The sequence below is a fragment of the Mobula birostris genome, chromosome 5 (assembly GCF_030028105.1).
Source record: "Mobula birostris isolate sMobBir1 chromosome 5, sMobBir1.hap1, whole genome shotgun sequence".
NCBI classification, from domain to species: domain Eukaryota; kingdom Metazoa; phylum Chordata; class Chondrichthyes; order Myliobatiformes; family Myliobatidae; genus Mobula; species Mobula birostris.
The window spans coordinates 175,378,400-175,394,642 of record NC_092374.1 but is presented as its reverse complement, the minus strand read 5'-3'; the positions used below and the strand labels follow the sequence as shown (position 1 = coordinate 175,394,642).

General features: G+C 46.1%; 1 protein-coding gene across 1 annotated transcript in view; it reads right to left on the bottom strand.

Annotated features, from left to right (window-relative positions):
* LOC140198066 (H-2 class II histocompatibility antigen, A-U alpha chain-like) overlaps positions 1 to 15,850 on the bottom strand; it is a 37,516-nt gene extending 21,666 nt beyond the window's left edge. Inside the window, exons 1-3 of the mRNA XM_072258933.1 lie at positions 15,679 to 15,850; positions 5,145 to 5,393; positions 3,468 to 3,749 (exon numbers count right to left, since the gene is read on the bottom strand). Coding sequence (XP_072115034.1) covers positions 3,468 to 3,749; positions 5,145 to 5,393; positions 15,679 to 15,745 — 598 coding nt within the window. The 5' untranslated portion in view covers positions 15,746 to 15,850. The remainder of the gene's footprint in view (positions 1 to 3,467; positions 3,750 to 5,144; positions 5,394 to 15,678) is intronic.
* Positions 15,851 to 16,243: the final 393 nt, after the last annotated feature.

Below are 16,243 nucleotides of genomic sequence, written 5' to 3'. Positions count from 1 at the left end.
GAGTTCTTCCAATCCCAACTCCGGATTGTTAGAAGCTGCAGCTGGATGCACTTCTCACAGTTGTAGTCATCAGGGATACTGGCGATCTCCATTCCTTCCCACATCCCGCAAGAGGAGCGTCTCACTATCCTGCCTGGCATCCCTATTGTCACAGCTGAGCAGATATAAAGAAGAGAATGAAAAAAAAATTGAGCTTTTCTTTCCTTTCCTTTCTCTGAGTGAAGCCTCGAAGAGCTAAAGCCTTGAGATCACCACTCTGACTATGCTCACTCAGACCACAGCCACTGTGTTTGCCCCTGCCTTCCTTTAATTTGCTCTTACTAATGAGCCCCAAATGCTGATTGGCTGCCGATCAAAGCTCTATTACACTCTTGTAAACTACTTCTGCCTTTTATCCTTCGGCAGTGGACCTGATTGAAGTCCCCCCTCTTCAAATTACCTGTCCTCAGCCCTTGCTGCCCTCAGAAAGTACATCTGACTTCACACTCCAAGCGGCTGAAGGCACTCAAGTACCAGTACTGTGGTGTGAAACCAACTGTACCATCACCCAAGGCCACTGACACTATATTCCCAGTCCAGGTGAATAACATAAGGTTTTCATTTTATATACAATGGATTCTGCAGATGCTGGAAATTTAGAGTAACTGTCACACCTCCCCCTCCTTCCCTCCACTCAGCCTCACTGTCCTTCCCACCCTCAGTCCTCAGAGGGAATGTTGTTAAGAAGGCTCATCAACCAGAGGATTGAGTTCAAGAGCCGTGAGGTAATGTCACAGTTATATAAGACTTTGGGCAAACCCCACTTGGAGTACTGTGTTCAGATCTCGTCACCTCATTACAGGAAGGATTTAGGAGATTTACAAGGATGTTGCCTGGATTGGGGAGCATGCCTTATGAGAATAGGTTGAGTGAACTCGGCCCTTTCTCCTTGGAGTGACGGAGGATGAGAGGTGACCTGATAGAGGTGTATAAGATGATGAGAGTCATTGATCGTGTGGATAGTCAGAGGCTTTTTCCCAGGGCTGAAATGGTTGCCACAAGAGGGCACAGGCTTAAGGTGCTTGGAAGTCGGTACAAGGGGGATATTAGAGGTAAATTTTTCATACAGAGGGTGGTGGGTGCGTGGAATGCACTGCCAGCGATGGTAGTGGAAGCGGATACAACAGGGTCTTTTAAGAGTCTCTTAGGTAGGTACACGGAGCTTAGAAAACTAGAAGGCTATGTAGTAGGGAAATTCTAGACAGTTTCTAGAGTAAGTTACATGAACAGCACGACAGTGTGGGCCGAAGGGTCTGTAATGCGCTGTGGATTTCTATGTTCTATGTTCTCCCAAAGACGGCTGATAAGTTGTCCTGTAAGCCCACCATCCCACTCTGCTATCTAGGTCTTTCTCTGATAGTGAGTAACCATTTGCCCCACAGGCCAGGTGGAGACTTCGTTCTCTGACCCTCGCTCTGATTTGATGCCTGTCCTAAATTGGTGCCTCTGGACAGTTTGCAGATCCCAAACTCCGGTGCTGTAGGTGCGGTGTTTCTGTATTCTCCCTGTGACTGTGGATTTCCCCGTGAAGGTCCATTTTCTTCCCACATCCCTAAGACTGCTGTAGTGTCTATGACTCTTTGGCTGTGAGAGGGAATGAGATCAGGGTTACTGGATTTCCTCTGCTGGGAGCTGGCAGTGACCTGATAGACTGATGGCCTCTTCCCGTGTTGTGAAAATTAGGTTCAGTAGGTCTTTACCTGCTCCTGAGGTTCCTAAGGTAGTCATAGCCGGGGTGGTAGTGGGGATAAGCTCCCACTACCTATAAAGTGCTCCAAATGGCGTGCGACTCTAACAGCCTCTGACAACCGAATCCAACCCTTGGCCTTCACGTGTGGCATAGCTACTAGACCCAACAGAACTGTTTCTACTGACAAGAGAAGAGGCAAAGGCAGACCACTGACACCTCAAAACCAGTTGTTTCAGGCAGGTAGGGCTCATCAGCCTTGGACGGCAGCCCACCTAAGAGAAGGAAAACTCAGATTTTAACCCTCCACTGCCTTGCGGCCATACCCACTCATGGGAAAGGCTTCAGGAGTAAACCTGGAGGAAGAAATCTGGAGCTGGGGTCCCTAAGGCAGTTTGATGTTGTTTACAACTTCACTCTGGCAACCTCTGTGACGACACTGGTGACAAGCTCTATCAATGCTTGCCCTTCCCTTGGACTACATCAGTGATGTGGAGAGATGGAACTCACTGCATGGGCAACAGCCGGTTCTTCAAATCTTCCCACCCAGGCTTGCGCCCTGGAGAGGACACCATCCACGACACATGCAAACCCATGATTAGATACAGTGGAGATGTCAGGGTAAGTTTTTTACGCAGAGAGTGGTGAGTGTGTGGAATGGGCTGCTGGCGGCGGTGGTGGAGACGGAAACGATAGGGTCTTTTAAGAGACTCCTGGATAGGTACATGGAGCTTAGAAAAATAGAGGGCTATGGGTAAGCCTCGGTAATTTCTAAGGCAAGGACATGTTTGGCACAGCTTTGTGGGCCGAAGGGCCTGTATTGTGCTGTAGGTTTTCTATGTCTCTATGTTCTGTTTTTTATGATCCCCTGGGATTGACGACTGCCTCCTATGACCTATTCCTAAACCTTATGATTTTACATTGGAGAAGCCAAACACAGTCTGGCTGACTATTGTACAGAAAATCTCTTTCAGTCCATAGGGTGGCCCAAATCCTCCAATTACTTTAATTTTCCATTCCACTCCCACTCTGATTTCCCACACTGATCCACTGAAGCCTCAGCGTAAAAATCTAAGTCACATTGCTGCTATCATCACTCAGCAATTAATTCAGCTATTCCAGACAACCAGCATTCCTCTTCATTCTGATGCAAGACCACTAACTGGCAAAGATAACTCAGTTCCTCTTCACAGGCCCTGCTTGAGTCTCAGATTTCAGATCTACAGTATTTCAGTTCTCTATCTCATAGTTTCAGTATTTTGTTTCTTTCTTCTGCCCTCCTTCCTGCCCATCTGTTCACACTTCATCAGATAGATTACCTATGATTCACCAACATTCTTTCATTATAGGGTGCGATGAGTTACTGTATCACCTGGACCAGGAGCTTCCCCTGGTCACACCATCCTGCCCCATCTCTGCAACTTAACATTCTTCTTTTCTCACTTCCCAAGTTCTGATGAAGGGTTTCTCTCCCACAGATGCCACCTGACCTGCTGAGTGATTCCAGCATTCCCTGATCTTTCAGATTTCCAGCATCATGGAATTTATTTTCTTTTCCAGTCAACACAGTACGCACCTGTACTCACCCCATGCCCCAAATACCCAGAGTACATGGTATTTACACAGGATCACCTGCTTATGGCTGGAACAGAAAGCTAAGGCCTTTCTAATAGAGCAGGTGACCTTAGAACTACCTTGGAATCAGCTCCCACCTCCCGTTGGTAACCTGGTCCATACTAACCCCAGAAGACAACCCTTGGCTCCTTCATAGCCTCATGCTCCACATGGCAGGAGTACATATCTCCAGGACTTGGCACAAAGCTCAGGTAGGAGAATCTCTGGAAGGAGGAGTCGCTCTTCAGGTAGTACTCTGTGGTGTTGACTCCACCGGTCACAGGATTCTTGTTCCGTTTCCACGTCATCCTGATGCTCGGAGGATAGAATCCATCAGCCAGACAGATCAAAGTGTTGGGTTGACCCCACTCCACGGGTTCCTCGGGGTACATGGCAGTCTGAGGGGGAACTGTGGGCAGACAGCGTGAATACAGGTTAACCAAGGTGAAAGGGCACAGAAAATCTAATGTGTGGGGGTGGGAGTGTAGGACGGAGAGACCCAGACCAGCCCACACCCAATGGGAACCCAGCGGGGACAACAAAAATGTGTTTTCAGATTTCCAACCAAACATTGGGTGAGATAATGAAATGGTTGGTTTATCTTGGCCACAGCATCTGGTCTCAGGTGTTTGCCAGCAGTGACTTGCATTAGTAAAATCTACACCATCACCCCCCCAACACACACTTCCCCAGACCCTGTCACCCCCTCACACTCCCCCCATCTCCTCACAGCTCATCACCTATTCACACTCCTCCACCAACCTCATCGACCTCAAGATTAAAGGATCTCGATCTGAAATGTTAATTGTCCATTTCCCCCCACAGATGCTGCCTGGCTCCATATCTGAGGACTTACTTTCAGGGACTCTGCGTTTCATGGTCTGTGTGCTATTGTGCCAAGATGAGGCCACCCTCAGGGTGGAGGGCAGCTCCTTATATTCCATCTTGAGTAGCCTCCGACCTGATGACATGAATATCAATTTCTCCTCCAGTAAACAAATTTCCCCCTTCCCTTCTTCCTCTGTTCCCCACTCTGAGCTTTTCCCTCTTTTCACCTGCCTGTTACTTCCCCCGGGACCCTCCTCCTTCCCTTTCTCCTCTGGTCCACTCTCCTCTCCTATCAAATTCCTTACTCTCCGGCCCTCGACCTTTCCCTCCCACCTGGGTTCACCTATCACCTTCCAGCTAGCCTCCTTCCCCTCCCCCCAGCTCTTTATTCCGGCAGCTTCTCCCTTCTTTCTCAGTCCTGATGAAGGGTCTTGGCCCAAAACAGTGACTATTAACTCTTTGCCATAGATGCTGCCTGACCAGCTGAGTTCCTCCAGCGTTTTGTGTGTGCTGTTTTGTGTTATTTGTTTATTTTTTACTCTTTGCACAATTTGTTCTTTTCTCGCACACTGGGTGTTGATATTCTTTGTAGTGTAGATTTTTTTAAATGGGCTCTATTGTGTTTCTTTATTTTGTGGCTGCTTGAAAGAGACAAATCTCAAGGATGTACATAGCCTATGTACTTTGAACTTTAACCCACTGAGTTCCTCCAGCAGGTTATTTGTTTCTCCAGAACCCAAGAGGTATTGGCCCTGAGTGAGTGAACTGTGGAAGGGCCCAGACTAGTGGGGTGTTGCAGTGTTTCCCAGGATTGGGGAATGCGAGGGTTAAAGGAGAGCAGCTGGATTGTGTGAAGGACCAGCCAGGAGCCGAGGCTAAGGAGGGGTTGAAGTGGCACTCAGTCCCAGGCTGGTTCCCGGACTGACCCGCATTACCCCGGGCTCAGTGACACCACCCCCATACCCTACTCTCTCACCTTTAGGTTCTGGGATCCCTTGTGACAGGTTCTTGTAAACATTTAAACTCCGTTTCAAGATTGCGATATTAGCCGAGATCCCTGCCTCTCCTTCCCGCATATAATGGCTCGCAAACTCGGGGATCCGTGGCACCTCCTTCTTCAGATTGAAGTCCATGTACAAAATCTCATCGCCATCAAACAAAACATCGAACTGTTTGTCAGGACTGCGGTCCTGGACAACAAAGGCCATGAGGTTCTCATGTAGGTCTGTGAGAGAAGAAACGTGATCAGCTGAGAGCAAGGAGAGAGCTAAGTGGTGGGGAATAGCGGGGGAGCCTGAGGAAATGCCAGACAATGGGAGGGAGTGAACCCAGGGGCCAGCAGGGAGCAGATGGAGAGAGGGGAGCCCGGGATGCAGCTGGGATCAATGTCAAAGCAGAGTAAAGGCAGTGACACAAAATTTATTGTGTGTTCAGGCACATGTCACCCATGAATGAACAGCACAGAGCCCAGATGGCAGACTCAAATACACCAAATAACCAGATGTTAAATGGTAAATGATTTATTACTGTTGCTAAATGAACCAATATACTGAACCATAATCTTGAAATTTAACCAAGTGCTGCAAAAGTGATAAATCCTGATTTAAACTCTGATCCCAACATCAGATCACCATGAACTGATCACCATTTTGAACAGACCTGAAAAACTGTAACACTGTCTCAGACTATATTTATTTTCCTCTCTCTCAACTTGCACTGGTGTAGTTATGCTTGTTGCACAAGTTATGTATAATTTATGTTACTTTTAGTCTATGTTTGGCATATCTATAATGTACTGTGCTGGAGGAAAATACTAATTTTCATGGCATTTATACCCTGGGTATGCCTGACAATAAATTTGCTATTAAGCAGAACTAAATCTCTAACTCAAGATAAAATTGGTCAGCAATAAATAAGAGCAATAACAGCTAGGGGTGGTGGTTAAGGCTGATCCATTTGGGACATTTAAGAGATTCTTGGATAAGCACATGGATGTAAGAAAACTGGAGAGCTATAAGCTGCGCAGGATGAAAGGGTGAGATTGATCATGGAGTAGGGTAAAAGGTTGACACAATATAGTGTGCTGTACTGTTCTGTGTTTTAACTCCTGACATAACAAACCTCTTAACTGAAGTAACTCCAAATATTAAACCAAAATGAATACGATTTAATACAAAAAAACTGAGATACTGATTAGACCCCCAAAAATTAAACAATAAACCAACTTATCAAATAATAACCCCTGATCTGATATATCAATAATCCACCAATAAATCACAGTAAATATATGCAATACATCACAGTAAATCTGAGATAAACTCAAATATGAAACTATATTCCAAAAAATAAACAACATTAAAATCATTACATTATTCAGAATAAAGCTCAATATTAAACTGTGATAAAATCACACTGTCAAACATTTTCTGTGTTGACTGCTTTCCAAGTGGTCATAGTGAGGTACTGGCAAGGTCTTCAATGAGCATTAACTGGGCCTTGGGTAAACCTCAGTGGCTTTGTCCTGACACCTTCTGTGCCCCAGTCAGTAATTCGCTCAGATTCTGATGAGTCTAATGCAATCACTAATAAATTAGTTCCTTAAAATCTGACAAGTGAAAACTTTGCCATTGTACTAAACTGTAGACACAGGTTGCAGTAATCTGGTTTATATAATTAGTTATTTTAGATTGTGCACTTTCACAGGGTTATTTCAGAATATAAGCAATTATAAAGGAATCACAATTATTTTTATGCTTATTTGTAATGTTTCTGTTTTTTTCATTTTACTGTGTGAGAGTAATGGACTCATCACTCAGAATGCTCACTGATAACTGAGGAGTTAAATGGTTCCAGAATGTGGTGACTCTTTGAGGGTTGTCCCCAGCAGATTCCCTCATTATAGTCATTCTCTTTTAAATCTCAATTCTAAGACTGTAAGAATTACTTAAACTGTTCTCTTAAATCTCCCGAACCCAAGTGGACCCAATCGGTGAGGCTGAAAATGGTCCCGAATTACTGGAGTGCTCAGCTAGTGAGAACTTACTGCTAGCGCTGGAAATGCAGTCTCCAATGTTTGGATAGATGAGTGACCTACCAGACTTTTGAAGGCTTGACCCAGACATGAACATTGACCGGTGGGAGTGGCCTATCTCACAATCCCATCCCGGGCACAACTGAACGAAAGGCCTGATAATGTGGAATGCCCATACCATGACCTGATACTAAAGACCAAATGTCCAGAACACCCAACACTGTGAACTGATTCCTGGACTTCACCTGATACCTTCGTCTATCTTCTGGATCAGTGATTCCACACTCCAACTGCTGTGCCGACCATAGTCACTCTCCCAGGAAATGTGGGAGGAGGGCTGGGCTGCAGTGAGCCTGAAACAACACAGGTTCAAATCCCCCCACCCCAGTATAAACCTGGCACAAGTCCAGGCCATTGTAAACAAACGGGATGAAATTAAAGCTACGCTCGTGTATTAAAAGGAACTCAGGGACTGCTGTGTAATCTGTCTCACTGAAATGTGACTCACGCTGGCTTCACCTGACTGTGCCCCTCAGCCTAAGAACTTCTCAATTCACCAAATGGACCAGGTGGCATCCTCGGGCAAAGCAACATCTTTTCCCTCAATGTCAACAAAACAAAAGAGCTAGTCATTGACTTCACGGTGGATGGGGCCCATGTTCCTGTCTGTATCAATGGTGCTGAGGTGGAGACGGCTGACAACTTCAAGTTCCCAGGTGTAATTTTCACCAATAGCTTGTCCTGGTCCAACCACATTGACACTATGGCAAAGAAGGTCCACCAATGCCTCGATTTCTCAGAAGGCTAAGGAAATTTGGCATATCCATGATGACTCTTTCCTGTTTTTACAAATACGCCATAGAGAGCATCCTTTCCAGATACAACACATCTTGGTATGGCAGTTGCTCTGCCCAAGACCACAGGATATTGCAAAGTTTTGACCACTGTCAAGCCTATCACACATAAACTCTCTATATTTCTTGCTGTCTCAGTCATGCAAACAGCTTGATCAAAGGCCAGGCTCAAGGATAGCTTCTACAGCACTGTTGTAAGACTATTGAATTGCTCCTTGGTACAGTGAGATTGCTGTTTGACCTCACAATCTACCTCTTTATTATCTTGCTCCTCATTGTCTGCCTCTGTGGAAGTTGCAGAAAGGTAAGGGCTAAGACATCTCCAGGCAAGGATGGTTAGTGTGCAGTCAACCCAGGCAAAAAATGTCTGAAGAGCCTAGCTTCTCTTTGTACAGTTGGGGACTGGAGCCATTTACATAGGGAGACAAAGTAAGGATGTAGCAGAAGGGACACACAAACTAAGGGACAATAACTTTGTTATTTTCAAAGTTTCATTCATTGTTAGCTTATAATTTCTATTGATTTTAACACCTGTACTGTGAATAGTGATTGATCATGCAAGTAAGGAATTTGAACATAGAGTTTACCAAATGGTCAATGTCCGTATATGCTAGTCAACTAAGTATAAAAATGACATTCCTCTGTTATGAATTCAGAACAGCCTGGGTGACATAGGCCATGCCGTTCTCATTATATACAAGTAAATGTAATAGAGGAATGAATGTGAGTTTTCAGTCCTGCTGAAGGGCCTCGCCCGAAACGTCGACGGTACTCTTTTCCATAGATGCTGCCTGGCCTGCTGAGTTCCTCCAGTAATTTGTGTGCGTTGCTGCGAGTTTTCAGAGACCAGTTACACTGCTGCACTGCACTTTCTCTGTACCTGTAACACTTTATTTCACATTGTTTTTATTTTTATTACCTTTATGTATTTATGCATTGCAGGATCTTTCATGATGGCACTCGAACACTGAATCTTAGTACACCGCAAGCAATCACTGATTGCAAAGCTGGATGTTGTTCCCTGTGGGCTGGGAGTATCCACGTGACTGGCAGTGGGCCAAAGGGTTTCGGACCAAAACATCGACTGTACTCTTTTCCTTGATGCTGACTGGCCTGCTGAGTTCCTCCAGCATTTTGTATTTGTTGCTCGGTAATTTCCAGCATCTGCAGATACTCTATTGTTTGTGATTGGCGGTCGGTCACCGTGCGCCCTCTAGCGGCCGAGTCTGCGTTCTCGTGAAGTGACACCTGATGACTGACAGCATCAGTGGTCGGGACAGGGTAAATCCTGGTCGCAGACATCAGATGCTTTTCTCGACAACTCTCTGACTGCCGGGGTTACCGGGCTAGCAAATTCAGGACGGACTGAGTATCCCCGGCAGGGAGATGGAGACGTACAGCTGGTGTATTCACAATGCAAACCAGTTAAGTTGTTGCAATATTCACCTTTCAGAGAAATTAACACGTTGACCCTTGACGTTGCTGGATGAAGGTTTCAGGGTCAGGGGTCAATGTGGTTCAAAACAGATAGGAAACCTGTCTTTCGACCCAACTTTTTCACCAGGACAAAGACGTCTCTGAGCTAGTCCCATTTGCTTGTATTGGCTCATGTTATTCTGGCTTTTTCTAGCCATGTGCCTTCTGAATGTCATTTAAACATTGTACTTTTATTATGAATAAAGTTTATTTTGTTAAAAAAATAAACATTGTAATTGTAACCGTGTCTCTCTACGTGGAGAAGTTGCTCCTCAGGTCTCTTTTAAATCTTCCCCTCTCATGTTAAGTCTATGCTGTCGAGTTTTAGACACCCTGAACCTGGGGAGAAGACTGTAACCGTTAACATCGTCTATTTCCCTCATGATTTTATATTTTTCTTTAAGAGCATCCCTCAACATCCTATGCTCCAGGGGTACAAGTCCCAGCCTCTCCTTAACATTTTTGTGAATCTTTACTGCACTCTTTCCAGCATAATGACTTCCTTCCCTTTGCTGGGGGAATCAAAACTGTACGCAGTACTCAAAGTGTGATCTAATCGATGTCTTCTATAATGATGTCAGATTCCTGTACTCAATGCTTCAACTGATGAAGGCCAGCATGTAAAACGTCTTCTTCACCACCCTGTCTACCTGTGCTGCCAATTTCAGAGAACCATGTACCTGTACCCCCAGGTCTTTCTGTCTGCAACAGTCCCCAGGGCTCTGCCATCATCGTATAAGTCTTGCCATGGTTCAATTGACCAAAATGAATCACTTCACATTTGTCAAAGTTACATTTCTTCACTATCCACTACACCACCAATTTAGTTGTCAGATGCAGACTTACTGCTCATGTTAACTGTCTTGTCAACATGGATCTGGTGGGGTCTGAAGCATCTTTCTGTGCTGCACAATTATAACAAATGTGATCCAGTGCCATTAACCTTCACAGCAGTGAAAGTAATCGGGGACCAAGTGGTGGTAGAGAAAGATTCAAGACTGGTGAGTGAGATCAAATCAGAGTATGAGGATTCCCAGTTTGTGAGTGAGAGACATTGGGGGAGGGATCTGCATGTCCCAGTCCCAGTGCTGCACCATGCTGGCAGACTGGGGACTCCAACATCCACAATATCGCCCCATTAAGTTCTGTCATTTCAAGTTCAGAGTTTAATGTAAAGTTACCATCAATGTATATACACGTCACCATATACCACTTTGAGATTAGTTTTCTTGCAGACCTTCACAGCGGAACAAAGAAATATAATAGAATCAATGCAAAGTTACACACAAACAAAGACTGAAGAACAACCATTGTGCAAAAGAAAATAAACAGTGCAATTATAATAATAATAAATAAATAGATAAATAGCAATCAACAATGCTGGGCACATGAGTTGCAGAGTGTTTGAAAGTGAGACCATAGGTTGTGTTCAGTCATCAGTTCAGAGCTGAGCTCATTCAGGAGCCTGATGGTTGAAGGGTAATAGCTGTCCCTGAACCTGGTGATGTGGGACCTAAGGCTCCCATGCCTCCTTCCTGATTGCAGCAGTGAGAAGAGAACATGGCCTGGATGGTGGGTGTCCTTGATGATGGATGCTGCTTTATGTGACAGTGCTCCTTGTAGATGTCATCAATGGTGGGATGAACTTTTCCTGTGATGGATGGGGCTATATCCAACAAATTTTGTAGGCATTTCTGTTCTTGGGTATTGGTGTTTCCATACCAGGCCATGATGCAACCAGTCAGGATACTCTCCACTGTGCATCTGTAGAAGTTGGTCAAAGTTTCAGATGACATGCTGAATCTACACAAACCAGCAGGTTTAGATAGAGATCTGAGGAAAAACTTTCATCCAAGAGGGTGACTGAAATCAGGAACTTGAGAGGGTGATGAAGATGGAGACTCTCACAACATTTGAAAAGCATTGGGCTGATCACTGGATTCATTAAGGCAGAGAAGGCTCTGCACTAAGTGCTGATCAATAGAATGAATATACATAAGTATGTGTTAGCCTGCATGGACATGATGGGCCGAAGGGCCTGTTTCTGTGATGAATGACCCTATGACTGAAGCAATTTAAGTGCGAGTTCCTTGTTGGTCATTTTGGTCACTCTGCTATAGGAAAGATGTTACTAAACTAGAAAGAATGCAGAACAGATTTGCCAGCACATTGCCTGGATTTAGGGGCCTGAGTTACAAGGAAAGGTTGCACTGACTAGTACTTTATTCCATAGAATGTAGGTGATTGAGAGGTTACCTGATAAAGGTATATAAGATCATGAGGGCTCAGACAGCATGAAAGCTTATAGTCTTTTTCACAGGGAAAGAGTGCTAAAAGCAAGAGAGTAGAGGTTTAAGATTAGAGATGACAATTTAAAAGGAACATTTGGGGTAGGTTCTTCACACAGATGGTGGTGCGTATTTGGGAAGAAGAATCTGGCCTATAGTAGGGATCTGCTGAGCCAGCTCTGGCCTTGCCATGTCTGTGGGCTCCTCCCTGCCTTCTCCATAACTAATAGATGGGAGTGAGGTAAGGTGAGCGATGACCCAAAGCTCCACATCCTACAGGACCCGCATGTTGGACATAGCACAGGTCCCAGTGAGGTCACCCTTCAACAGACCCACCTGACAGAGCTTTTGACAGCAGCTGATGAAGTGACCACCCTCTGACCTCAGGAGAGGAGACTCAACTTCAACTCAGCTCTCAGCTTCACCCACAGACAGAAAAGTTGTGTAACTACTGGCTTTGCTGTCAGTGTTGGTTCATTATTCACAATCCCTTGACCACACCCAGGGCTGGTGAAGACACCAGATGTCAGGTTAACCAGAGAAAAGATAGAGCAATTCCAATGTAATATCCCACTGCTACCAGGACCTGTTCACACCCCAGTGTCCCAGACCGAGGCAATACATTTACACTGGCCAATTCATCCAACTCCATACCATCCACTTCCACCCCGGCACAGAGAGAGGGAAAACACAGAAACAGGCCATTCGGCCCTCTGTTTCCAGATAAGTCAGAACATTTTCTAACTCAAATTTCGCAACAGATTGGTGTTCGAGCTATTTTAACCCAATGAGTGAACACACCAAGCCTATGGGTAGGTGAGGTGGATAGAGTTAGGATTAACGTCAACACTGGGCCTGCTTCCTGCCGCTCCTCTCGGTCTCACCCTCTCTCTTGTCTCTCTCTGGAAACGTATTTGTCACCTTTCACATTCTAAGTCTTGAGAGATAAATGATTCAAAGAGGAAAGGTTCTCTCTCAATCTCGCTCTTTCCCCTTTGCTCTCTCAGTGTGTGTGTGTGTGTGTGTGAGAGAGAGAGAGAGAACGAGAGAACACATTTGGGTTACTTTATCTATTTCCGAGGAACAAGAGTTGCTCCAGGACATGCCCCCTTCTCATTTCTACCATCGAGGAGGAGGTACAGGAGCCTAAAGACACACACTCAATGTTTTAAAAACAACGTCTTCCCCTCCGCCGTCAGATTTCTGAATGAACAATGAACCATGAACACCACCTCACTACCTCCATTGTTCTGTCTCTTTTTGCACTATTTGTTTAATTTATGGACGAACAAGACACCATCAATCAGAATTGACTAGGTGCAGGTTAATGAGACTGGGCAGATTAACAGTTCAGCGAGGACTAGTTGGGCCGAAGGGCCTATTTCTGTACTGTAGTACTCCATGACTCTGTCAGATTAAAATCTCACATAAATAACCACTCGAGGAAGAGAGTTCCAATATTGCCACACTCTGGTGCGGGAACTGATTCCCAACTTCATCCCGAAGGACCTGCTCTAATTCTGTGATTCTGGACTTCCCAACTAGTGGGATAATTCCCTCACACCTCAACAGGTGAAGCTCTCTTCTCTCCTCCGAATCCCCTTCTCCCATCACGTTCATTCACGCACCCCTCGTCCTCCTTCCCATTTCTCTGTTTGACCCCGAGCCGGGCTCCAACTCCAATCCAGGCCGCGGCTTCACCACACTGACCTCCCTCCCTCTGACGCTGAGCGGCCAGACTTCAGCAGAGCCTCGCCTTGCCAAGGGGCATCGGCCGGTCTGCGCAGGCATTGCCTGGCGTCTATGAGGACTGCTAAAATCTGGAAACCTGTCCCTCCGGTCGGGAGATGTCTCCGCTGGCGGAGGGACGCCCCCACCCCCCTGTCCTGTCTTATCGGAGGTCGGTGTGACTCAGGTGTGTGGAGGGACTCGGGATGGGCTCATAACTGCTCATTCGGAGTTATGAATCCCACAGAATTTGTTCCATACCTCATTGCCACTTCCAGTGTCATTCAGAGATGCGGGTAGAAAATGAATGTATCGGTTTCTACCCCATACCCTCTAATTCCTAGCCCTTGTCACCGTCCTGACACGAATGGCCGTCGGTGTTTCCCCATCTGTGAGCGCTAGGGTATCCAATGGGACTCTCTTTACGAAGATGTCCTTCCCTGGTACGGGTGAACTTGGGGTGAAGATGGGGGGTTTCTGCATTGAGCGGTGCCCTGTAGAAGTTAGTGAGTGCACACGGATCTCTCAGCCACTTGTCACTTCTACGGGCTGGAAGAGATTGTGTACCGGATGTACATGGAGTACACGAGGCTGCAGTCCTATTCGCACATCTGGGGTGGGGACAAGGGGAAGGGACTGGTCCTCGCCTTCTGGTTGCATTTTACCTCTACCCGCCTCATAGTGTGGTCATCCAGTACGGAGGTAGGCAAGGAGGGAGCGGGATATCCTGGGACTGGGAAAAAATGTAGCTATCCGTAGGACCAGGAAGCGGGCAGCGGAGGGTTCCGTCTGGGATGACAACCAGGCGATGTTCCGGGAGAGTTGGGTATCGGTGCCCGGGGAACCGTGGAGAAGGAACACGCGGTGTTCACGGGTGCAATGGAGGTGTTAACGGTAAATGTCCTCGACAGGGATTGGAACGTTTTAATTTACATTGTGTTAGTCACTGTTATTGTCTCTGTGTATGTTGTGTATGTTGTAGTGTTGTAGAATGTGATTTACAATAAATGGATTTTGTGTTTCTGTACTTCGGTACCCCTGCACCTGTACAGGGACGTGAAAAAAAAATTACTGCCCCGATAATTCCCTCTACACCGTATATCCTAAAGGAAACATATCAAACACCCCTCGCCTTTAAACCCCAGTGAGGAACTGTCTGAACTGTGTAATCCAGCTGCTGTTGTGAGAATGCAGACCACACTCCCTCCCTCACTGGCCAGTATGTCCCCCACCCCTTCCACCGCAGTGTCCGATCTCCTACTGGACTGAAACTCCAGTTTTGGGGCACTAACTCCACCAGCCGTGTTCAGGACCTCCGAGTCCGCGTGGTCACCTGAGTGGCCCTGTACACAGACCTTGATCACTGCCTCAATTCACACACGTTACTATTCCGTCCGTCTGGCTCCGGCCGGGATATCAGTGCGTGGGCTGAACCCATCACTCGGTTCCCCACTCCCTTTATTGTTCTAACGCCGCCACGCAGAGAACTCCCGCTCTGGGCCATCATGGACCCCAGAACCCCATCGACAGGCTGTAATCAGAGCCCGGGACAGTTGGACCTTCACACCTGTCCAGCCGAGTGGCTGGCCATTATTGGCCATTATCCCGATTTCTCGCCTCCTGCCAACACTCCCCTTCATCTCCATGAGCTCCGGTCAACAGCAATTCCCTTCCTGAAGTTGATATAAAAACAGGCAGACCTGTCCTGTCCGCTACCTCAGTCCCCACTTCAGATATTCCTCCAGGTTTGTGAGCGGACCCACTCTTTACAAACCCGTGATGTTTCTCCCCAACTAACTCACAGTTTCAACCTGCTGTCACTCTGATCAGATGGCAGACCTCTCTCCAGGAAGGATCAAGGTCCAACGTCTCAAATTCCCTGATTTTGAGACATAAAATATAAACTTGGTTCCCAGTTTGTCAATATAGACGGGCAGTGGGTTTAGGATTATTGATACATTCCGAAGATAGGTTGTCACAGACTATATTTTCTGTTAAAACAAGTTAAAGTTATCGTAACATTGTAAGGTTAAGAACATATATAGACATAAATACATACTCTATTATAACGCCAAATGGTTTCAGGGAGTTCAAATAGTAAATTATTTAAAATGTTATTATCAGATAACTCACATTTTGTAGCCTGTGCTCCACATATTAAAGCCGTCGCTAACACAGAGAAGTAAACCCCAGCTCCCATTCTTAATCTCCCAGGTCTCACAAGCGCGACCGTTCTTCGTCCAGCACTAGTTCCGCTCAATCTGCCACCAGTTTCTCCCACCGATTAAACCAAACTTCAGTCGTTCACTCTAGTGCAGTCTGTTATTGATATGCGCCTGAGGGCAGCTGAACCAATCAGACGCCGAGATTCTCACTCGTCATCTGTTTCCAGGTGGAATACATACCAACTTGCTCCGAATTACACCAAACTGAGTTTGCTTTAGTTGAGGAAGAGATGCTCCAACAAGAGGCGCTTTCTTCAAAAGAAACATTTAGGAGAGACTTTTGACCTACGTTGAATTGAACAGTCTACGCAGATAATTTTACTTCACCCTCTCACCGCGGAGTTGAAGGAGAGGACGGATCCACTCTGTTCAGTGAGTCAGACCACACCAATAAGTGAGAAACTGGGTTAATTTCGCAAACACGAGGAAATCTGCAGATGCTGGAATTTCAAGCAACACACATAAAAGTTGCT